The sequence below is a fragment of the Myxine glutinosa genome, chromosome 14 (assembly GCF_964187855.1).
Source record: "Myxine glutinosa chromosome 14, kmMyxGlut1.1, whole genome shotgun sequence".
Taxonomy (NCBI): domain Eukaryota; kingdom Metazoa; phylum Chordata; class Myxini; order Myxiniformes; family Myxinidae; genus Myxine; species Myxine glutinosa.
The window spans coordinates 47,571,550-47,596,793 of record NC_136274.1 but is presented as its reverse complement, the minus strand read 5'-3'; the positions used below and the strand labels follow the sequence as shown (position 1 = coordinate 47,596,793).

Here is a 25,244-nt window from a genome sequence, read left to right as displayed (position 1 = left end):
TTGTACAGAGAGAAAGAATAAACGAGCTTCATGTCGGCAGGATTGCAGAGTGTGCTGTGGTTCGTGTGACATGGGATCCATCACCAGTAATCGAATGGGCAAGCTGGGGAACCTCATCAAAACAACAACAACAACATGCATTTTAAAGGCCATTTTCCCTACTAGAGCGGGGGTTAGCCTTGCGGTCCCCATGACAATCTTCTCCATTTTGCCCTATTTTCTGCATCTCTCCTTGTTAACCCCCTTGCCCGCATTTCTTCTTCCACCATCTTTAGCCAAGTCTTTCTCGGTCTTCCCTGTCCTCCACTGCCGTCTACATTCATTTCCATCACTCTTCTCAGCCAGTCACTTTCATCCTTCCTCAACACATGACCAAACCATCTCAACCTGTTCCTCTTCACAGCATCAATCACAGGCTCTATTCCCATCATCTTTCGCAATTCATCATTTGTCTTCCTCTCTCTCAACGATACTCCGCACATCCGTCGAACCATTCGCATTTCCACCCTTTCCAACCTTCGTTGCTGCTCTACGTTCATTACCCATGTCTCGCTCCCATAAATCATAACACTTCTCACACATGCAGCATACACCTTTCCCTTCAGCTTCAACGACACTCCCCTCATCATCAGCACGCCACTCAGTTCCCGAAACTTCTTCCATGCACATCTCACTCTAGCAACCGTTGCCGAGTCTGATCCACCTTCTCCATTCAGCATGTCTCCGAGGTAGCAAAATGTTTTCACACCTTCCAGCTTCACGCCGTCTCCAAAATCCAACTCAACATTTCCTCCATCTGCAGCTCCCTCTGTGCACACCTTACATTTGAATGTCGCTGCCACACTGGTTAATGACCCTCTCAGACCACTACATTTTTGATGAACCCACTCAGCGCACATTGTACATTGAATGGAGTTCAGTCCGACACCCTTCCTACACACAGCACAGGGCCACTTCCCAGTTCTTTCCACCTCACCACATGCTTTACCACTTGCCATCACCTTCTTCTTTCCGATATTCACCTTCAGACCTTTTGTCTCCAGACATTCCTTCCACTTGTTCATCTTTTCCTTCAGTCCATCCATACTTTCCGCAATCAACACCAGATCATCGGCATACAACAACTCCCACGGTAAACCCTCCTTTACGTTCTGAGCCAGCACCTCCATCGCAGCTACAAATAGTAGTGGACTTAGTACCGACTCCTGATGCACTCCCACCTTCACCTCAAACTCACCACTGTTCCCGTCCTTCGTCCTTACAGCTGTGCGCGCTCTTTTGTACATTGCCATCACTACTCTGATCAACCATTCCTCCACTCCTAACTTCCTCAATGCTCATGTCAATACTTTGCGTGGAACCCTATCGAATGCTTTCTCCAGATCAACAAACCCAAGAAACAACTTCTTCCTCTTCTCCATGTACTTCTCCTGCAACTGCCTCACAATGAAAAGTGCGTCTGTCGTTCCTCTTCCTGGCATAAACCCAAACTGCATTTCGTCGATCTTCACTTTCTTCCTTATCCTCCTCTCCAACACCCTTTCCAATACCTTCATTCCATGCTCCAATAACTTTATCGCTCGGTACGAGCCACACTCCAGAGGGTTACCTTTCCCCTTGTATAGAGGGACGAGGGTACTCAGTTCCCAATCCACTGGAATGCGGCCTTCTTTCACCACCAGATTACAGATCTCTGTCATTCTCTTCACACCCCAACTTCCTGCTGCCTTCAACATATCTCCCACAGCTCCCGTCGGCCCTCCCGCTTTTCTACCCTTCATTGCTTTTATCGCTTCCTCAACTTCCTTCTCAGTTATCTTCTCTGCCGGTCCTAAAACTGGGTTACTCTCTATGTTGCCATCCCATTCGTTCTCTGTATTCATCAGCATTTCCATATATCTTTTCCATCTTCCTTTAATTCCATCTGGGTCGACAACGATTTGTCCCACTTCATCCTTCAAGCAACTCACCCCCATCACATCACACCTCTCTTTCGCAATCTGCTTTGCAATCCTGAATACTGCTTTCTGACCCTCTTCCGAATCCAAGCGTTCTCCGGACATTTTCCTACATGCCTCCTGCGCCTTTGCTACCTCTTTCTTTGCAGCCTTCCTGGCTGCCTTACAACTTTCATGCTCTGCTGTTTCTGCTCCCGTACCCTTCGCCTTCTGCCACTCCTTGAACTTCTTCCTCTTCTCGTCAATCCTCTTTCCAACTTCATCATCCCACCACCATGTTTCCGAGTGCCTCGGTGGTCCTTTTGTCCATCCACATACCTCACCAACGGCTCCCAACAGACTAGCTTTCATTGACATCCAACCACTTTCAAGCTCAACCACATCATCCTTGACCCGACTCAGCCTCTCTTTTAATGCCTCCCTTACTGTCACCTCTTTCAACCTCCACACCTTCATTCTCGGTTGGTACTTCACCTGCCGAGCTCTCCTCGCACCTTTCACCCTTATGTCGCAGACAACCAAGTGGTGCTGTGAAACAGCCTCCTCCCCCGGGATCACCTTTGTGTCCCGGAGGTGCCCCCTATCTCGCCTACGCACCATCAGGTAGTCAACGGTTGTCGTCGACCCACCTGACGTGTATGTAACAAGCTTATTATCCTCTTTCTGGAACTGAGTATGTCAAATCAACAAATCAGCTCCATCAGCAAACTCCAAAATCCTTTCACCTTCTCCATTTCTCACACCATATCCGTAACCCCCATGAACTCCCTCAAAACCATCCATACTCCTTCCCACATGTCCATTTAGGTCTCCTCCTACCACAACGACTTCCTCATCTTTCTCGTTTTCCATCGGCTTCTCTATCGCACACCAGAACTTGTCCTTCTCTTCATCGCTTCGACCAACCTGCGGAGCATATCCCGAGATGACGTTCACCAAGAGCTTTCCAATCATCATTTTCACCATCATCAACCTGTCACTCACTCTAGTCACACTCACCACACTGTCTACAAACTCCTCCGAAAACAGGACACCAACACCCTTCACGCCCTCCAGGCACCCTTGCCACATAAACTTGTATTTCTGTCCCTGCCTACCCTTCACCATTCTCACACCACTTCCCTTCCATCTCGTCTCTTGCACACAACATATGTCCACTCTTCTTCTGACCAATACTTCCACCACTTCTCCTGATCTCCCTGTCATTGTCCCTACATTCCATGTCCCAAACCTCAGAAACCGAACTCCACTTCGGGTTGTACCCTGCCCATATGTAGTTGTAATTGTCATGGTTCTTTTTTTGAGGCAATGTTTTTTTTATGGCCGGATGCCCTTCCTGACGCCAACCCTCTTAGTCGTCTCTTACGACACGCAGGGATACGGTGTACCTATTCTAATCCAGGGTCCACACTGGGAAACGTTTAAGACATGGAAATTCTGCGGGGGTGGGGGGAGGGTCGGGGGGTGGGGGGGGGGGGGAGGCTGGCGTCAGCATCACGGATGCCGTTTAAACATATTTAAACAAAACCATGAAAAACAATCTGGGAAAAGTCTCTAAGTGAGAACGTGGATTTGAGAAAGCAGGAGCAGAGGTGGAAGAAAAACGAGATATAGGGGGCGGGGCACAAGTCGAGACGAGGAGGAGAGCGAACAAGCACGTGTCCGGGAGGAGAGAAAGAATTAATATAGAATTTTTTATTTTTTTATTTTTATTTTTTCTGTTTTCAAAACGCTGGACAAAGGGTAAGATGTTCGTGAGAGGTAGGGGGGAGAAAAGAAAATCAAAGAAACAAGCAAATACTATGAAGGAAAGAACCCATATTCACAAAACACTGACGGGGGGGGGGGGGGGGGCGAGGGAGCCCGGAGAGACCAGGCCGCGCACGAGGCGCGAACAAAAGAACGACTAATACACACAAATTTGCAACAACTACAAAACCAAAACCAAATAGAAACACACAATAACACATACACAACAAAATACCCAGCGGAAATTTGACAAAGACACGAACGGGAAAACACTCAAGCTTTGATGCCGTGGAGGGATCGAAGCAAGCCTCGTCGCTCGAGGGACCAGAAGTCGGAAGTCCTGGGGCACCTCATCCAACACTGAAATACAATAGAACAAATATTATAACATGGAAGTATTTAGAAGTACTAGAAATACTATATGTATGTATGCACACAGCTTCTGCACCTGGGATCACCTGGGAACATGTAGAAAAAACATTTTGTATACCAAGCATATATTATGAGTTCACAATGAGTATTAAGCGTTCTTATGTATTGTTTTGTATTTTTCATCAATAATGACACTGCATGTGAAAAATAAATTTTTAATGAAACTGGGCAGGAGTATGTGTGTACTTTGCTATATATTTACTCTGTGACCGTATTGAGAATGAATATATGGCTGAATCGGACCACAATTGCAGAAAATAGTTATTTTATTGCCAATTTGCAAAAAAAATAGAAAATAGGGGGTAATATTGCATTTGGCTAAGCTAGGGTATACTGGTTATAAATAATTCATGATGTTTGTTATCTGGCATGTCGGGTAATATGTGCGGATAATTGTAATGCATCAAATTTCTCCATGATACTTGATTATTGGAAGCTATGGGCAATTTTATAAGATGTTGAAACCTAAACCGAAACAAAATTTTTCCAAACATTTTTGGGTTTTCTGAAAAGTGTAAAACTCAGTTCTCACGATATATGGGTTTTATATGCATCGGGAGCATGATTATCTACAATTTGGTACCATCGGTGTATATCGAGAGCAGTGGTTCTGAACCTTTTTAAAGGCTCGGATACGGATCTATAATCTATCTCCAACCCTAACGAAACCCACCGAACACTCGCGGAACCCCTCAAATTTGACCAAAAAATTAAGAAGAATTGCATCTTAATGCGTTTTCTGTTCTTCTTTTCGGGGGGCGATCTGGGAAATGTTGTTTTTGTTTTGGCAACGGCCACCCTCAAATCATTTTCGCATGCAAGCCTGCTCCTTTTCTTTGTTTTAATGTCTACCAGTTTCGAAAACGCATGCTCGCAGAGATACGTTGTGACGAACGGCGTGAGGATCTCGAGGGCAATTTTAGTGATGTGAGGATACCCTTCCATTTGGCGGCACCAAAACGTTGAGAGCGTTGTTGTGCCGAATAGTTGTTGTTGAGTCTGGCTCTGCTGAAGTTCGATGAGGTCGTGGAGGTATTGGTCGTTGACATCTGCCGTTGCAACGTCGAAAGTAAACGGCTGCCGCACCCATGCTGGGTATTGCTCTTGGTCAGGGAAGTAGCTGTCGAATGATTTTCCCAGCTCATCCAAGTGCGTGGCAATCGCTTGCTTCAGCTCCTCCGGTACAGCAGTGCCTCCAACTTCAGACTCATCTTCGATCCCGCTCACGCACTCGTCCAGTAGCAAAAAGTTCGCGAAGTTGTCGTTCTCTGATCGCCGCCTCCACAACGGTAACTTCTTTCGGAAAGCACTCAGCTTTTCTTCAGATTCGATGACATTCACTCCACCGCCCTGCATCTGGCAATTGAGATGATTGAGTGCGTCGAAGATGTCAGCCAAGTACACCAAGGCGAGGATGAACTCTGACTCTTGGAAGTGCGTTGCATGGCAATGCTGGTGTTCTCGCAAAAACAGGGCTAATTCTACACGCAAGGCAAAAACACGGCTCACTACCTTCCCTCGTGATAACCATCGGACGTTAGAGTGGTAGAGAAGGACTTCGAATTCAGAATTCAGAATTCAAAGCATGGCTTCGCACGTAATTCACAGTTTCAACGACGATTTTCAGAACATTGGCCAGTTTTGGAGGCAGGGGTTTGATGCCAGCACGTGTCTGTGCAGGACGCAGTGCGTGACGATGATGTGTGGTGCATCGGCCTTCACCAGCGCTCCAAAACCGGAGTTGCATCCCAGCATGGCTGGAGCTCCGTCCGAGCAAACTGCAGACACCATGTTCCACGAGAGGCTGTTGCTTCTGAATAAGTCGTCCACAAGCTTCTTCACATCAGCTGCCTTCGTCGTTGTTGTGAGAGGCTTGCAGAACAGAAAGTCTTCCTTGATCTCGTCTCCTTTGACATAACGCACAAATAAGATGAGCTGGCTCAAATTCGAAACGTCGGTGGTCTCGTCGAGTTGAAGGCTGAATTTCGTCGGGCTCGCGACTAAATCTGCAACTACCTGGGCGAGGATGTCGTCGCTCATGTCGTCGATTCTGCATCTGATGGTGTCATTTGAGAGTGGAACAAGAGACAACTTGTTTTCAGCAGCTTTTCCCAGCATGATGTTGGCCATCTTCAACGCGGCCGGTTTGATGAGTGTCTCGCCAACGGTGTGCGGTTTGCCCTGCTTTGCGATCAGGTACGCAACTTCATACGACGCGGTGAGGATCGGTTTGTCAATTGGAACGAAGCTGAGAGTGGGCAAGGTAGCACTTGCGTCGAATCGGACTCTCTTCAATTTGAATTCATCCAGCGTTGCGTCTTTGTACTGCCCCTTGCCGTGCAGTTTTTTGAAGTGTTCCCGTAGTTTTGCTGGTGCTAGGCTGGAGTTGCTCAACTTGACATTGCAAAACATGCATTGAGGACGCTGACTTCCATCCCGTTCCGTCAAACACGTGAACCTGTACCGCACGTAATCCTCCGACCACTTCCTTTTTTTGCTCGACATACTGCAAAAAAAAAAAAAAAGTAACAAACTGATCTTCATTGAGTTCGGGCAAATAATTATATGACAAAAATTAAAAAAGGAACATGCTTAAATATAATCAGTACCCCTCTGAAAACTGAGAAATTTTAACGAAGAAAACATAACTTATAGTTACGATGACGGGATTTATTATCTACTCAACTCTATGTCACCTCAAATCCCATTATAATATTACATAGAAAACTGTGAATTGTTAGTTTTGAATTGCGACCAAAGGAGTTATATCACCTCCACCTAATTTTCTGAGTAATTCAATCGTATTTTATAATCACCATCCACTTTTGACTTTAATATAACTCTGAACCCGCCCTGCATATCCACAAACATTTCCAACTTACTTTTCAATTAATCAGTAACTCCAAAGTAAGGTGCGACCAATGATGCATGGCACACAGCAAGCTAATCGAGGCTATTCACTGGAATTTCCGAACACCTGCAAAGTCCAAAATCCAGTAAGTAAGTAAGCAAGTAAGCACCATCAACAGAATAATTAGCAAGTTGCTCATTGATTCAACTTACTACAGTCAGTGTGAAACAACGTATCTTAAACACAGACCAGAGAAACCATGAATGGGAAGGGAATACAATTACAAATAACATTTCCATTCGTTCGAAACATACATAGAAAAATAATAATAATATTAATAATAAGCGTAATTACACAGATTCAAAATTGATACCAAACTAAAAAAAAAAAAAAAAAAAAAAATTGCAATGCGTTTCTGAGGACCACCGCCGAACCCCTGAGACTGGCTCACTGAACCCCTGGGGTTCGGTCGAACCCAGGTTAAGAACCACGGATCTCGAGGTAAATATTAGTGCCTATATGTAAAATTAATCAAATTTGGAAATATTGTGAATCGCGTACATGACGAGCCACATGAATATGCTCATAAATCGGTTGTGTAAACATTCAGAGAATGACAACTGGGGCCCCCAAAGATCCCCTCTATCCAAATGAATAGGTTTAATGTAAATACAATGATGCGTGAATGTAATCTATGAAATATTTTTGCGATTGCAGTAATATTTACAAAACATTGTGACTTTTGTGAAACGATTTTTGTTCATGTTCATGGAAAACAGGAACAAACAAACCAGTCTTTTTTTTTTCCTCCCCCTTCATCCCATCGACAGGCTTTGATTGTTCTAGAATATCGTATTTTGAGTTTATCCGAAGACCCGGATGCTGGTTTCACGGAGTTGTGCGCACACGAATCCAAGCAACAACACGGTCAGCAGCAGCAACAAAATTCGCAACAAGCGGAGCAGCACAAACCACACCGCCATCATCAACAGCGGAAGCCTTCTGTTCCGCTGCTTCGCTACATCCCCAGCCGACCAATTACAGAGCAAGAAATGCTTGGCTGGACTGTTCTCCATGCACTTTCCATCCAATCGCAATCCTGCTCTGCACACCTATGCTGGGTTGCCATGGTGACCTCATCACTGCCGTACCTGGGACAGGTGTTGAGTCGGTTATCTGTCGCCGTAACGACACAACTCTGCCACAACCTGGATGCTGTAGTGGCACAGTTGGAGTGGGAAGTTGGGCTGTGCTCTACCCGGTGAGTTTGTGCTCTTTTGTGACTTGCATCAGACTCGTTGCTTACAATTTGTGACTTGCATCAGACATTGGTGAATGTTTGCTTTCAAAAGTAGCATTTGTTTTCTGGCAACTCGCAGATAAGTTTTTGATTTTTTTTTCCCCCCTTTATTAGTCCCGTACCCGGAGGGGACTATTGGTTTGCTCGACATCGGTCTGTCCATCCCACCTGTGGTTTTCTGCACTTTATTTTCCATACCCTTTGACATATTCAACTGAAACTTGGTACATGGTTTATTATAAGTTGCATAACAAGTTCAAGTTTCATCAATTTTTAGCTCACTTGTGCTTATCTGTCAGTCCGTCCATCTGTAAACACTTGCGACTTCTTCCCTGAAACCACTGATGGGATTGTGACCAAACTTGGCTAAATTATTTTACAGCTTGGCTAAAATATTACGTTGCAACTCGAGTTTGTTCATGGCATTAAGAAAATCAGCGTCTGAGGGAGTCTAGGGGGGGGGGGGTCAAAGTAGGTCCAGGTTTGACCGCCCCTCCCCCCCCCCCCCCCCCCCCCAAAAATAGGTATGTGCTTTCTTCTCCGAAACTGCACGTGATTTTGATGAAACTTGACTGCAACCTTCATCACCTGTGATGTACCAAAGTTTGTTCACTGCATAAAAATATCAGGGTCTAAGGGAGGGGTTTGAGTGAGTTTGATTTTGTTGCTCCTGATACAGGTGAGTTTCAGGACCCACAGTCCTGTTTTTAAATCTTGTTATGGCTCTACTATGCAACATATTGGGACCGGTAGGGAACATGTATTGCAAACTCTTTTGATTATTTGCATTTTTTCTTTGTGCTGGCTTGCAGCCCCTCTGTGTTGCTCCAAGATGTACCCCTGGACTATGTCGTGTTTTTACTTGAGGGTGTTACCACCATCGTTCATCACTGCCTCCTGGACTCCTTCCCATCTCCCAGCCAGGTTCCAACCCTTTTCAAATGCACCTGTTAAGTTGTGTTGTGTCATCATGTTATCTCAACACTTTTGTTCTGCCATTTAAACTCCACAGACTCAGGGCAACTCAAAGTTTTTAAATGAAGCCCGAGCCACACTCCTACCATCTCTGCCAACGGTCATCATGACTGCGTCTTCTCTTTGGGGATTGATGAGCTTATTTGACAGTCAAGGGGCAGAAGGTGCACATGTGATGCAGTCTGGATTACCTGCTACCACCACCATCAACCTCGGGTCTACTAAGGTGAGAAAAACAGAAGGTGTGGGTCTGAGGCCTGCAGTTCATACAAAACACAGCTGAGTAGTTCAGACGGGCATGTTTGTCCTCCTTTCAAGTGTTTATGTATCCAGTAGGGAATGAACATCCTCAATCTCTTAAAGTCGCCTTTCACAGCTTTGATGTTTGTCTGTAACCCTAGGTACTACTCCTATCTTTTGATATAATTAAGGTCAATTAAAGGCAGATTTAGCAAGAACATAAAGACGCATGAATTTGGGATTTGACTCGGGTACTGGCCGACGATTGCCCACTCTGTTGGAATCGTACCTGAGGATCCTGACCCTCCACACCGAATTTTTTGTAGTTCGCTTCATTGCTCCTCTGAAGTCTGCTATACTCCATGCTGCGATTCCCTACCGATAAAACACTTGTTCAACCCCAGACAAGGGAACTCAAGGGCCAGATTGCTGCCACTGAACTATCCTGTTATCCCTGATAAATGTGAAAGGAATTTATCATACTGAATTTGACAAACTCGTTCTTTTTTGGAAATGCGGTAAAGCCTGTATTCCATGGTCCCTCAGTAATGTGGCTAATTTTTGGCACACAGTGCAGAGCCAAGTCACAATTGAGGGATTGTTTTTTGTTCGGAAGCACACTGTCAGTCAGTCTTCTTCCTCCTCTTCTTCTGCCACTGTCCTCCCCAGATCTTACGCCAAAAGCTTCTGGCATTGCTGAGTCCTTTGTGCCTGCAGCATGGGGCCATGTTTCTGGCGGCCGTTGCACGGGTTTGGGATGGACGGCGACAACATAGAGCTGCTGGCCGTGCCAAGGTAGGGCCGCAGCCCCTTGCTATATGTGCTTGGTAGTCATGGCAACATAAGTGATAAATGAGTATTAACAATCCTGCTAATTGCTGACATTTATGGTGCTTTGATTGAAACTTTTAGCTTGTGAATCCTGTCGTACATGTACCATCGTGTTTGATTTCAACCTGATTGTATGTCCACGTGTGGTACTCTGGAGGTGATCACCTGGGCAAGCCAGGAGCAGATGCTTCTCATCGAGTTGGTACGAGCCATCAGCACCCTGCACTGCGACTCGATTGTGTGTACTGTGCGGGATGTGTTAAAACAACCGCCTGGAGAAATTGCTCGGGAGGTATGTCTTTTGTCGCCAGGAATGATGTGCTGCTCATACTCTTCTTCCTCAAAAATGTGCATGTCAAATGGTTTCTTCTAAAATGGAAGGCCTTTGAGCCTGTAATCACATTAAATATAATTATGTTAATATGGCATATGTCGGTTGTACCTATGGATGTTGGCACGATAAAATGAAATTTAGATTATGAAAGGAAACTAGAGATTAAGTACATCTACAAAGTACGTATTAGTGTGTCAGGAATTTTTTTTGGACTTGCTCAACTTTTCGGTCTTACTGAGGATACTTTAACAATTTGAAAATTGTGCTATTCAAATGAAGAGGAAAAGTGAGCGTCAATTGTCACACTCTGAAAACAGTTAACATGATTGCAAGGGACTTTTATGGCTTATTACCTCGATCACCGAAGGTGGACGGAGGTTATGTTTTCACCCCTGTCTGTCTATGAGCATGATATCTCAAAAAGATGTGGACGAGTTATCACAAAACTAGGTGGATGGGTTGTTTAGGTGACAAGAACAAGCCGATTCAATTTTGGTTCAGAACCGAATCCAGATGCAGCCTATCAGTGGCATACAAAACGTAAATTGTTCAGGCTGGCGGAGGTGTGCACTCCACCGCTAATTTTAAAATGAAATTTCAAATTCTCAGATCCACATCCGGATCGTCATCAAAATCGTATCAAATCTTGTCACACATGCAACATGTCCACCAACTCTTGTCTGAATCTGTCCACACCGTTTTGAGATATCGTGCTACATATAGTTTTTGGCCCTATCTCCCAATGGTGAAAATTCATTTTAAAAATTCTAGTATCTTCATCAAAGTCTAACCAATTTGGCCTTATCACACACCCAACCTGTCCACCAAATTTTGTCCATTTCGTCCGAATCCGTCCACAACTTTTTGAGATATCCTGGTTACAGACAAACAGACAGACAGGAGTGAAAACATAACCTCCAACCAACTTGGGTGGCAGAAGTAATGTCGTTAACGACTCTCGTGCAACGGATTAATTCTTCAAAGCAAGTAAACATGGTGGAAGTCAAACTGAGCAGCTCGCAGGATAGCCAAGGCCTTAGAGATACACGCACTGACCTCAAAGCTGTGTAGCCTGGGTTTGAATATTGAATCCCGACCCAGCTGTAAACTGCCATCCCAGTGCTTCACATGCAGGGTGATTCATCAATAGGTGTGCTGTCCTCGGATGGACGTTAAACTGGGAGTCTCGTCTGCTGGCATTAGCTGCTGGGTGCTAAAGATCCCATGTGGTGTCCTTCACAAAGCGAATGCGAGCTACCGCTTGCACCCTGAACAAATGACAAATTCCTGCTCTAACCTACAGGGGGAACTGCGTCAGCGGTCTGTCACACCCCCCAGCAAATGATGCAACCAGCTGCTGTGTGCTACACACGAAAGGAAAGACAAATTGATAATCGTATACAATAGTTGTACATTTAAAGATACATTAAATTGCTGTGCAACATCCTGTGCACTTGCAGGAGCAAAGTTCCAGGCAAAATAATTTTTACTTGAATCTCAGTCGTCATACGTTCATACGTTGATTGGCAACACCAAAGTTACAGGAACAAAACCATATACAATCGGACCCCGCTATTCGCGGGTTTCACTATTCGTGGGTTCCGCTATACACGGGTTCCACGTATTCACAGTTGATAAATTGCGACCTGCTTCTATATTCCCGGCCCTATGTCCCGTGTATTCGCGGTTTTTCGCGATTCGGGAACCAATCGACCCTTTTTCCATTGAAACATTGCCCCACCATTCGTGGTTTCGCAATTCGCTGCACTTTCCAGGAACGTATACCCCGTGAATAGCGGGTTGAGGTGTACTTCATTTTTACCTACCTGCTTTATCACTGATATGCTGTGTATGCTGTGTGTTCACGCAGAAGCACTTTTCCTTGGAAGTGTGTTTGTTGCAATTCCTCTTCGCCTACTTCCAGAGGTGGGTGGAGGGCATGTGCATGGAAATGTTGTGGGTGGGTGATAAACCCAAGGGCACTGATGGTTGGTATGATCGTATAACTATTAATATATGTTTATCTTTTCTTTCCTTTATCTTGGTGTCTCTTGCTCTTAACCTTTAACCTCACAGTGTTGCCGTGAGCAGTTTCGTTGATGCGTGGCCCAGCCTGTTGTCCCTCCTTAAGGACTGTTCCCAGCTTAATCTATCTCCTCCAGGAGCGTTGTTGCTGTTGGGGTTTGTACATACTTTAACCACTTGACCATAGCCCATTATGAACCATGAAAAACAGACATGTCTGCATTGCACACCCTTTTGCATACCATCTCATGGATGGAGTGCCAGTGCCATGCCAAGCACTGGGTACGTGAAGCAACGTTGCTCTCGGTGATTGTCCGTGCTGCGTTTATTTCAGTATTTTGAACGACTTTGTTCTGAAAACTCCACCACTGGAGAGCAAGAAGGACCAGAGGGACCTACAGGTGTGTTGTGCATCTCCCCGTTGTCATGCTCTGTGCCTTGTGTGTTATGTGCTCATCTTGCAAAATTTTACACATACGATGCTGGTTCTTCACTTTGTAATATGAAATGTGATGATGATTTCCGAGTGCGCGTAAGTCAGAGCGTTGGGTCCATGCATGCATGAGGAGCCTGTTCCTCAACATAAATCTCCATCAACAGACGGAATTCTGTCGTGAGAGATTTCTGGCCATAAAATTTCGTTTTTGTTTTACGTCTAAAAACGTTACCGATAAGTGGTATCATAAAGTCTCATAATTGTCAGTATAGCGTCCTTTACTGCATTAAGCCATTATGACACCGGCAACAATGAAGTTTATCACAAAGCGGAACTCACTGCTAGACACGGATAAACTTGCGGTTTTCACAAATGCCAATGTCCTTTGATCGATCGATGTTCAACAGGCTGATGGGTACGGTCCAAACCTGCGTTCGCTGAAGAGATGAAGCATGATTGATACACTGACACACCGACACAGCACTACACAGCAAAGCAACTGATGACTGCTTATTCTCCCCTTCCCTCTCACTCTGCCGTACCATTTATATCTGCCCAAGAACAGAATATCTATAAAAGGCCTTCCCGCTTTATATTACTCGTGATTACCTTTTTTGTCCTCCTTTTAAGTGGCAGAGGTTATGTTTTCACCTCTGTCTGTCTGTTTGTGAACGTTATGGATGGATTCGGATGAAACTTGGTGGACGTGTTGGTTGCGTGACAAGGACAAATTGATTAGCTTTTGGTGAAGATCTGGATCTGGATCCGGATACCATAATTGTTTAAGTGATTCTTCACCATTGAGAGATAGGGCCAACGACGCTATACAACATGATCTTTTTAAACGTTATGGACGAGTTATGATAAAACTTGATGGATAAGTTGGTTAGGTGATGAGAACAAGGTGATTGGATTTTGGTTCAGGTCCGAATCCAGCTCCGACCTATCAGGGAGATAGAAAACGTAAACTGTTCAGCCTGGCAGAGATATGCTCACTACCGAGTGCCGTTCTAGTTTGTGACTGTGAAGATCATTGAAGATGATTGCAAATCCCTTCCTCATCTCCAAAATGTTTTTGTAATAATGAATTGCCAAAATGTTATCAAATCCTTCCTTTCCTTTAAATATTTGAACAAAATAGCACTTTAGACTTAATGACTTTTTAATTCATTTATAGAATTGGCTACGTGTGATTCACTTGGTTTCACATTGCCGCGAAATGCCGTCGTTAAAAAAATATTAATTGCCTTTGATTGAGCAACACACATTCAGAAGGCTGCTAACAATTTCGATCAAGAAAGAACAAATGCTCAGTAGCTATAAGCCTGTTATGATTTATAGATTTCACAGGATGTTCTGCAAGGAAAACCTATTTAAAGCAGGAATGAACTGTAGACCCAATTGCTGTCTTTTTTTATTATTATGTTTTTGGAACAAGTTACTTCCTGTGATGAGAATTACTATTTGTGTGAAGGGCACAAATCGTACTCGGATATACAAGGAAACTTAGATGCAGGAAGAGGTCATGTGGCCCACATGCCCTCCACACACCTTTTTAACCTGTCTATCAGTTTACATATCTTCTATGATATTGGCCTATTTTTTTACCATTAACTTAATCTATTTGAACATCTACATCCCTTCTAACATCTTCAGACTGGCTTCACCTCCCTGACCACTCACCAGGCCTTCAGTCCTTGAGCCTCAATTTTTTTAAAGTCACTAAAATCACAAGCTGTTCACACATGATGGCCGAGTGCAGGTATCACATGTGATACGTGCGCGACGTACCAGGTGCCATTTTGATGGAGGCAGATTTCTCATGACCACAAAGTTCATGAGTCTATTTCCCCTTGGATAATTCTTGTCCGTAGGACATCACACAACGCCTGGTGGAAGCTGTGGCGACAGTGGCTGGTTCATCGCTTGAACAGACCACGTGGCTGCGCAGGAATCTGGAAGTAAAGGCTGGACCTCAGGTGTCGATGGATATTTCTGGGCAACAAGACGTTAAAGGTGCAGATTAACACATTACCCATTCCATCTTGAATTGCATATACTGTATCGTTGATTATTTTGGTTGTTGTTTTTTTGGTTTTGCGAAAGTTCCGGGTGAAATATCATCAAAATAATAAATTATAACAATACAGTATGTACAGTAGTGGCCAAAAATATTGGCACCCTTGCACTTTTTTCAAATAACTGACAATTTTCTCAAAAGGAAATTTACAGAAGTATTTGGTCTCCACAATTATTTATTTCACTGTTAATATTACAGAACCTTTGTTTTTTATTCAGAACTTAATATGTCCTTTTAAATCAGAAAATAAAAAGAAATGGCCTTGACAAAATTATTGACACCCGAGACTTAATATTTGGCAACACGTCCTTTGGACAAAATAACTGCAGTCAAGCGCTTCCTATAGCCTTGAATGAGCTTCCTACACCTTTCTACTGGCAGTTTGGTCCACTCTTCTTGTGCAAACTGCTCCAGTTCTCCCAGATTTTAAGGGTGCCTTCTCCCAACTGCTGTTTTCAGATCTCTCCATGTCGGGGTCTCTCCTCAAAGGAAGGATGACAAGACCTTTGTAATCACTGGATTTTTATTGAAGAGTCGTACATTCGGAGAGAAAAACGCAATTGCAAAGCTGCAAGCAAAAATCTCTGAATCTCACTCAAATACAGCACCGAATTTATACACGAAATGCTGATCATGCAGGGCAGTAGAAAAAGGCTGAAAAGGAATGCAACATCCTCCCACACTTGCATTATGTCAAGCCACTTCACTCGATTATATTGTCCAGGCTACAATTCTTGAGAAAAACATGTTTACTACGAATGTTCAGTTCAAGTTCAGTCAAGCACATTACTCCTCCGGCCTAGCTATACTAGATCACATGATTCCTTACCCAGCAAGCACTTGGCCATCGCTGCCTCTCATTACTCCAGAGATGACAATATACATTACCACCCCTACACCTACCTCTACAGGTGGTCAGTGGGATTTAGATCTGGACTCATTGTTGGCCACTTCAGAACAGTCCAGCGTTTTGTCTTGAACCATTCCTGGGTGCTTTTTGAAGTGTGTTTGGGGTCATTGTCCTGCTGCAAGACCCATGACCTTCGACAGAGACCCACCTTTCTGATACTAGGTTGAACATTGTGCTCCAAAATGCCTTGGTAATCTCCTGATTTCATGATGCCATGCACACATTCAAGGCACCCAGTACCAGAGGCAGCACAGCAACCCCAAAACATCACTGAACCTCCTCCATGCTTGACTGTAGGGAAGGTGTTCTTTTCTTTGAAGACTTCATTTTGTTTTCTATAAACATAGGGATGATGTGCTTTACCAAAAAGCTCTAATTTGGTCTCCTCTGTCCAGAGGACATTCTCCCAGAAGGATTTTGGCTTCCTCAGGTGTGTTTTGGCAAACTCCAGTCGGTCGTTCTCATGTCTCTCTCTCTCTCTCTCTCTCTCAACAGTGGAGTCCTCCTGGATCTCCTACCATAGAACCCCCTTTCATTGAGTTGGCGACGGATGGTGTGAGTTGAAACTGTCATACCTTGTGTGGGAAGGTCAGCTTGAATCTATTTGGCAGTTGATTGAGGTGCTTTCTCCACCATTCGAACAATCCTTCGCTGCAATCTTCGATCAAGTTTTCTCTTGCGACCACGTTCGGGAGGTTGGTCACAGAGTCATGGGCCTTAAACTACCTGATAACATTGCGTACAGTAGACACAGGAACATCAGTCTCTGGAGATGGACTTGTAGCCTTGAGATTGTCCATGCTTGGCTACAATCTTGTCTGAACTCCTCAGACAATTCTCTGGTTTTCTTTCTTTTCTCCATGCTCATTGCGGTACACAGTGACACAACACAGCAGAATGACTCCTCTTCTCTATTCAAACTAGTTGAATGAGTGATTTTTATATTGCAGGCACTTGCAACTTACCACAGGTGATTTCAATTCCAAAGTAAAGGAGACTCACCTGCTTGAAACCTTATTATTTCTAACAACTTCTAAAAAGTGCCAATAATAATATTGTCCGGGCCATTTTAGGATTTCTGTGTGAAATAAGCTAAGATTTAGTGATTTTTCTGGTTTTTTTGTCTTGTTCCACTGAAAACCAAAGAAATATAAAAATGTGGATACCAAAATATTTTTTAATTTCAACAATTTTCTAGAAGAAATGGCGCATTATTTGAAAAAAGTGGCAGGGGTGCCAAAAATTTTCGCCACGACTGGATATATGCTTAATAAATGTGATGCAACCGCTTTCAAACTATCAGCAGTGCCTGCTTCCCCTCGATATGCCCAGGCATTTCTGCCTCTTTCTGGATGAGGGCCCAATCCATCCTCCTTTCTGTTTTAATTCTGCAATGCTTTATCCCCATTTCCTTGTCTTTGCAGAGATACTGCTGTCTCCGGTGGCAGAGGTGGTCTGTTCAACTCCTTCAGTTTATAGCGTACATGCTCTCACTCTACTGGCAGAGGTGCTGGTGGAAAGGGTGTAGTTGGGGGGTAATGGGGTGTCATTTTTCTTAAAATATTTGATGAGAGCCTGAAGATCATTGTTTGCTTCACATTTTTGATGAAATAAGGGAATCGTGAACTTTCATGTACATTGTTAGTAAGGGGGCAAGGTATATTTTATTAAAATGTTACGGAACCAGCGTTCGGGGTTTGCCACAAGGGAAGACTCCTCAGGTTCCTCCCACCTCCAATCCTGAAGGCCGATGTGCCACAGGTAACTTTGCAGCCCGCCAGGTTGCTAATCAACCACAAACGCCAATCAGATGGCCAAATCTCCCACAGTGCTGCCCTCAGATTACTGTCAAACAGGATAGAAGTACAGCGAGCGTAGTGTGGTGAGGCGAGCGTAGCACGCGGATCCACACTAGTATATATATATATATATATATATATATATATATATATATATATGTTCTCTCTCTGCAATTAGACAACTTTCCTTCAATGTTACCATACCAATACTCACATACCAATGTACATTCCTTCTGCAAGGCTTGAGGTAGAAGATGACAGTCTGCTTTGTTGGGGCCTTTAAGCTTTTGCACAGGTTTGTCTCGCTTTCCAAGAGCTAGAGGAGGAGCGAAGAGATTTCCAAGAGTGATGACTGAGATCTTGGAGAGAATCCTTTTGGTACCAGCAGTTGGGACGCCATAGTCTGCTGCGAGGTGTGAGGACAGCAGCGTTGAACACTTCTGGACTCACTGCTTGGTTGGTGGAACAATGATATTCCAGTTCCATGGAAGGGGCCATGTTCACTCGTGGAATTAGGATTATGGTCGATTCTGTCTGCAGCAGCCGTAGTAAAGAGAGCACCCCTCAGATTTGGAGGGCAGACAGCTTTCTCATTGAGAGGTTGAAATCTCAGTTTAGATGCTCATTACTCTGTTGTAGGGAGATGCACAATCCCAGGTTGAACAAGGAATCTACTAAGTCGCGCTTGCGAATTTTCATTATCACGGCCCAGATATACTGGCAGAGGCGTTTTCTCTGTTCGTGCCTGGCTGTTCCAGAAGCACCCTCACGTCTGCATACAGTACTGTTGTACATGAGCTGAGATGCGCTCAGCTGAGCAGCAGGCACTGCCGAGTCAACATTTGACCGTTCTTTTATGCTTGGACCATTCAGAACCATACCAACCAGTGCCAGGAGTGATGCTGGTACTGATTTCTCCTGGCACTGACTGTCAAATGAATCACGGAAGACAGCTTTCATTGTGGACATGTCTCTGCAAAACGGAAAATGCTTCGCCCCTCTAGTAATATGGGCAGCATCATCATCAGCATCACACACATGCTTTCCTCAATGCTTGTCGATTCTTGATTGAAGACTAGTATTATTTTGCGTCCCTGCTTGTGAGATTCTTTGTCTGGAAAAGACACTATCCGATTCTTGAGTTTAGTGGCATGCACCCATCCAGTGATGTTAGTCCCAAGCTGTTGCAGTCTCTTGCAGTACAAATAGGCCAGATCAGTCATTTTGAACACTGGTGCAACTTCACTGTCTGTGCGGGTTTCATTGAAGTAAGAAACCTACTCGGCAAGTGCGATACCATAGGTACTGTATATCTATAGGTGTCCGCTTCCTCTGATGGCTTGGCATTTCTTGTTTCGTTGTACAGGGAGACCAAGCACTGAGTATGATATTTAGCCTCTTGAGCGATCAGGTCTGCTGCGCTAAGTTTGGCCAGCAATGGTTTGTCCTCTAGTTTGAGTGCACAATTTCGGACACATTTGTGAAGTTCAAATATTGAAGCCTCGTGTAGAGGTACACTACCTGCTAGTTTGTCACAGAAAATACACTGGGCTTTTGGAGAGCTGGAACGCTCCATGCCTTGCCTGGTATACTTTTTGGGGGCATCAGCATTTTCTTCATGTCTTCCTCTTGTCTGCTTTCTGGAGTTATGTCTTGTTGTACCGTAGCCTGCATGAGTCGTGTCACTTGGCACCATGATGCTGAAGAATTTTCTCAATAACATCTCCATCATCCAGCCAGGAAAGCTCCTGCCTCATAGGCAAACAACAAACATCCAATCTTTTGGAACCCTAAAAGGTTTGAGGTGATTGCCATGTATCCAGCTCCTTCTGCACCAAGTTTGGACTTTGGACATCGGAATACCACACAACTGTCTTTCTGAATCAAAATACATTTCTCCCAGTCTGTTTGCAGAATTTGTGTGCCAGAAGTACCAAGCTTCTGTGGGTCCATCACCTTATAAACTTTGGACCTTATAGAAATCACTTTATATTACTAGCAGAGTAACCCGGCATTGCCCGGAAAATATAGTTAGTTATGTGTGTGTAGTGGGATTTTTATAGTCAGAGGAAGCCACACACCTTGGGCACGCTCCTTGTCTAAATCTGATGCATCCATGTTTTTTGTCATGAAAAGTTACCCCCCATGGACCCCCTCTTCCCTCTCTAAGTCACTTCCTTAGGCTGTCCATGAGGCACAACCAGACAAACAGACGTTCACAAAAAGGGTTATAGATACCATTGAGAAATGCTAACATTTAACAATACATGTGTATATTAAGTCAGGTGACTATGTCCATGGATTTAGTTGGAACATGCTGAGGGCTAAGTGGAAACATGAATTATTTTGTAGGTTTAGAGACTTAACCTGAACTTCAGTCACATGAATAATAATCATTGGTGTGGCTGAAGTTTAGTTTAAGCCATAAAACCAGAGCATAATTACCGAGAACGGCACTTAGTAGAGAGCATACCTCTGCCTGGTGAACAGTTTACGTTTTGTATCTGAGTAGACCGGAAAATCACAATACAGAATTTATATAATTTAGAATCATTCTTCGATTCTACCTTGTCACACACACAACCTGTCCATCAAGTTTCGTCAAAATCCATCCATAACCTTTTGAGATATCCTGCTATGTATCGTTTTGGCCCTATCTCCCAATGGTGAAGAATCGCTTAGAAATTAAATAATTATCATATCCGAATCCATATTCAGATCTTCACCAAAATCGAATCGAATCGTCCTTGTCACACATCCAACCTGTCCATCAAGTTTCGTCCGAATCCGTCCACAACTTTTTGCGATTTCCTGCTATATATTGCTTTTAGCCCTATTTCTCAGTGGTAAAATAATCACTTAACAATTCTCGGATGCGGATCAGGATGTTCACCAAAATCTAATCATTTCGTCATTGTCACATACCCAATCTGTCCACCAAATTTTGTCTTTATCCGTCCATAACTTTTCGAGATATCCTGTTCACAGACTGCCAACCGGACAGACACACAAGCATACAGGGGTGGATACCTTCGGTGGCTAAGGTAATAAACATGTAAAACAAACATAAATTGGCTTTACGAATGAAGACTGCGTTGATGCAGATTAAACGTTCAGAAGTGATGAGACCTGCACCCTCGCCCCCACCATTCCTCCCCTATTTAATCTCTTAAATAGTTTTCCTTTGTAATCTGTTAATGTTTCTTTTGGAAATCGTTCTGCAGCTCCATAAACCAGCAAATAAATAAAATTAAAATATTCACTCTTGGCTATCTTTTTACACTTTGCTGGCATTCCATTATTAACGGTGAACGAAAAGCTCGTGGTGCGAGATAACCATCGCAGCTCGAAAACCGCCGATTGGTCGAAATTAAACCCTGCGATAACGAAATCGGTACATCGAGGTTTGTTCACGTTTGGTCAAAACATTCCCATTTTTTGCTCCCTCTCCTGTCCTCCAAACTGCTTGTTCCCTGCAACCCCCTGCCTCAGCACACCTTTGTCCATAGAGTGGATCCTGTTACATATTGTAAAAATATAATTATTCACCCCGATCCTTTCTCCATACACATTTCTTCCCTTCCACATTCCTAATGTTTTTTTTGTAGCTGGCCATTAAAAGGTTACTTTGGGTGAAGTAGTTTGGAGGATAATTATCATTTCAGACATGCAGGCCTCAGTACATTAGGCATTGCAATTATATCTCGTGTGCTAATTACAAGGTATATTTCCATTAATCATTGTTTTACTAACCTCTCCACTTTACAACCCACACAGGTCTTGGCTCATCTTCTGGACATGGTCTTTCGTAGCGATGAGAAGGAGAAGGTCGTCCCTCTTTTAATCAGCATCATGCACTATGTTGTGCCATACCTCAAAAACCATAGGTTTGTGCTCCTGTGCCTTTTGTTCGAATGTACATCATAACAGGTTTGTTTCCCCTAATGATATATTGCACTGAACACGTGTGTTCCATTTGTGACCATGCAGTACGCACAATGCGCCAAGCTACCGTGCCTGCGTTCAGCTTCTCAACAGCCTCAGTGGGTACCAGTACACCCGACGTGCCTGGAAGAAGGAGGTGTTTGACCTCTTCATGGACCCAGCTTTTTTCCAGATCGAGCCGTTCTGTGCATCACAGTGAGTGGCGTTGTGCCCACATGCTTTGTGCCCAGCTCATTTGTGTTGTTGTGCAAGAAGAGCAATATGCCACTCCTTGTTACATCCGCCCTTTTTGAAAAAACCTGGGGGATATTATAATCATCTCCGTCTGCCTGTCCGTCACGCTATCTCCTCCTAAACGGTTGGGCAGAAATTCACCAAACTTGGTAGCTATGATCACCACATGGCACGAAGGTGCAAGAGCTATATCAGTTTTGACCCCGCCCCCTGGGGTGTGGTCAAAAGGTGAAATACCAACAAAATCCAATTACGGACACATTTAAAAACATTTTTTAATGAAACATTGTATATGCAATCCACATTAGCCGACGCATGAAATATGTAACGAATTTTTGGATGTGATGCTGGGTTCATGCCATAGTGGACTAAGGGTCACAGGGGTCAAAACAGGGAAAAATTTTAACTCTCAATTTATATTGGGCATTCCTGGTGGAACTTTTTGCCATCTTTCAACTTTGCTTCAGGTGAGAATTGTGGGAATTTGCACCATCGGCTTCGCTCTGGTTTTCTTTTCTTTTTTCCTTTCTTTAAAAGTGGCCACAACCTTTGAAACCGTGACTTCTCTTTTGTCTTTCGTGGGATATTTGTGCAAACTCTTCCACGAGCATTCATGTTCAATATGAAGCTCTAAAAAACATCTAATGCGTTTTTTTGAAGGCAACTATACACAATATGACTCGTGCTTTCACCTGATCTGATCTGTCCCATGACCTTGAAGATCCTAAGGGAACTATCTTGGCATTGCTATGGATAAATTGACCCAGAGATACCCATCTCCTCGCTGGGCAGGGCTGGTTAAGTTAGGATCTTGAAATTTTGACCATGTTGTCAACTATAACCCACCTATTCCGTCGGAAGATACCACCGTGGGATTTCTAACGTCCACCAGCAATCGATGTTAGGAGGTGGGTCCCCAGCTTGGTCCCATAAACTTTGTATAAGAGGCTGTAGCTGCTGAAGGACCTGGAATCTTCACAACTAAAAAATTAACAACTGGCTTGTTTGGTCAAAGCCATCACAACGGAGGCAATCGGCCAATGCCGGAGACAGTTAACCCATTGCATGGAGCATTGATGCAAACCTGTTTGCAACTTTCGAGCATTGTGTTTATGCTTCGTTGGTTTCCTTCTGTTTTGTACAGATGGAGGTCCATAATTGATCATCTTATGACGCACGACAAGATCACCTTTCGAGATTTCATGGGTGTGTACCTCAATCGCTGATGTGCCTTGCATCGGCATTGTTGACCATGTTAATTAGACTTTGTTTATTCATTTATTTTGACCACTCTGTTCTCAAATTGTCGTTTGATTTCCCCCTTCTCAGCACGTGTGGTCGTGGCACAATCCAGCTCCCTCAACAACCTGTTCAGCTCTCGTGAAGCTGAGCTTGAGCAAAGGGTTGTCCTTCTAAAGCGACTTGCCTTCACCATTTTTGCCAGCGAGCTGGATCAGTACCAGAAACTGCTACCAGACATACAGGGTAACAATAAAGCATATGGGGTGTGTGTGAGTGGTGGGTAGTAGGAGGGTGGGTGGTGGTCCAGGAGAGGGTGAATGGTTATTAAGTTTTTTTTTCTTCTCCTAAACATGAAGGAACGAGCGAACTTTGGCACATGTCCGTCTTTTATGTGAAGCTTCCAGCCGGTGTAACATGGTTTTCACAGCCATGAGTGTTTCCTGATCTCATTGGAACTGAAGTTGCTTTTGGTTCAGACTTTTTGAAAAAGGACTTCCCATCCAAAAAGGCCTCCCGTGCATATTACAGTGTCATAGTATATCTCAGATATTTGTGATGCTAATTGAAATAGCAGCATGGAAGTTGTAGCATGCATGGCGCTGTTTTGTGATGACAGAGCGGTTGGCAGAGAGCCTACGGTTGCCTCAAATGCCCACGCTTCACGCCCAAGTGTTTGTCGTGTTTCGAGTTCTGCTCTTGCGCATTTCTCCGCATCACCTCACCTCACTCTGGCCGACGATGATCACAGAGCTGGTAACTGTTGTCAAACTCCCCCCCCCCCACACCCCCCCACACCCCCCCCACACCTCCCCCACACCCCCCCTCCCACACCCCCCCTCCCACACCCCCCCTCCCACACCCCCCCTGACAGGCATGGAGCCATGCTGATAGATGTTACCTGTTACAATTTTCAGTGATTTTTTTTTTCCCACTCCACCTCCAACCCCTTCTCCCCCTCCCTCCCTCGACCTCTCTGCCCCACTTTAATTTAACCCAGGGCAATGCACTCATGCTCCCCAACCTTCCCCCTCCATGTGCATTCTGCAATATCTAGACGGTTCCCATTGTATACAAGGCAAGAAAAAGTGCCGTCACACCTTTAATCCAATTGATAACATTTTTTGGTTCATTGCCCAACAGAACTGTACACAATGAAAGGTTTATGCTCATTGACTGTGTTCCTTTACACGCCACACTGTTGTTGTCGTTGCTGACCTGACCCACCTTGCCGTCTGGACTGTTTTAATTGTATGTTTGGCCCAAATATTTATGCCATTGCATCGTACCCCTGCCGAGCTGGTGCCAATTTGTCCCGTTTTGTTGCCGAAAGCCTCGGACCCGTTTTAGTGTCGTCAAAACCCGTATTGGACGGAAAGTACGAACAATTTCAAAAACGGAATGTTTCGCTGCTATTTCCTTCGTAAGGATTCACCCAGACTGACAGACCTGTAGCGACCTCCAGCCAATATGCTCGGTACTGCTGTAGTCTATCGGCTGTATGGCGTCATGAGATTTACCCAACCGAAGGCCTTGACCCCACCCTCCAGGATTACACACAAAGCAGCACTTCACTTCCTCATGGCTACCATGTTGCTGTCATGTCAAAAATCAATCGGTATGTGCTTTTCCAATTCGCTCTTCCACTTCTTTCTGTGATATTTATCGGTACTTTCGAGTATTTTGAAAGGTGGGATTTGATATTCGGATTGCTTTCATTCATACGCATGGTGCCCACAAATTACCATTTAAAATTTAAACCGTAATAAAACAGAAAGAAATGGAAAACAACGATGTGGTGTAGTGCACGTGAAAGAACATTTATGTTTTATTGTCAATATTTGTCAAGATAACCATTTAACATTTACCATCATTTGGTCTCCATAAACCAGGAAGCCCTGCTTTT

The 25,244-nt window shown here is 44.2% G+C and overlaps 1 protein-coding gene across 1 annotated transcript in view; it reads left to right on the top strand.

Annotated features, from left to right (window-relative positions):
- Positions 1–25,244, top strand: part of DOP1A (DOP1 leucine zipper like protein A) — a 115,846-nt gene that overhangs the window by 55,762 nt on the left and 34,840 nt on the right. Inside the window, exons 23-37 of the mRNA XM_078768418.1 lie at positions 7,821–8,251; positions 9,103–9,214; positions 9,303–9,491; positions 10,175–10,300; positions 10,494–10,628; positions 12,541–12,596; positions 12,747–12,851; positions 13,030–13,096; positions 15,006–15,147; positions 17,546–17,628; positions 21,698–21,807; positions 21,911–22,060; positions 23,244–23,305; positions 23,429–23,584; positions 23,958–24,094. Of these exons, the coding sequence (XP_078624544.1) occupies positions 7,821–8,251; positions 9,103–9,214; positions 9,303–9,491; positions 10,175–10,300; positions 10,494–10,628; positions 12,541–12,596; positions 12,747–12,851; positions 13,030–13,096; positions 15,006–15,147; positions 17,546–17,628; positions 21,698–21,807; positions 21,911–22,060; positions 23,244–23,305; positions 23,429–23,584; positions 23,958–24,094 (2,061 nt within the window). The remainder of the gene's footprint in view (positions 1–7,820; positions 8,252–9,102; positions 9,215–9,302; positions 9,492–10,174; positions 10,301–10,493; positions 10,629–12,540; positions 12,597–12,746; positions 12,852–13,029; positions 13,097–15,005; positions 15,148–17,545; positions 17,629–21,697; positions 21,808–21,910; positions 22,061–23,243; positions 23,306–23,428; positions 23,585–23,957; positions 24,095–25,244) is intronic.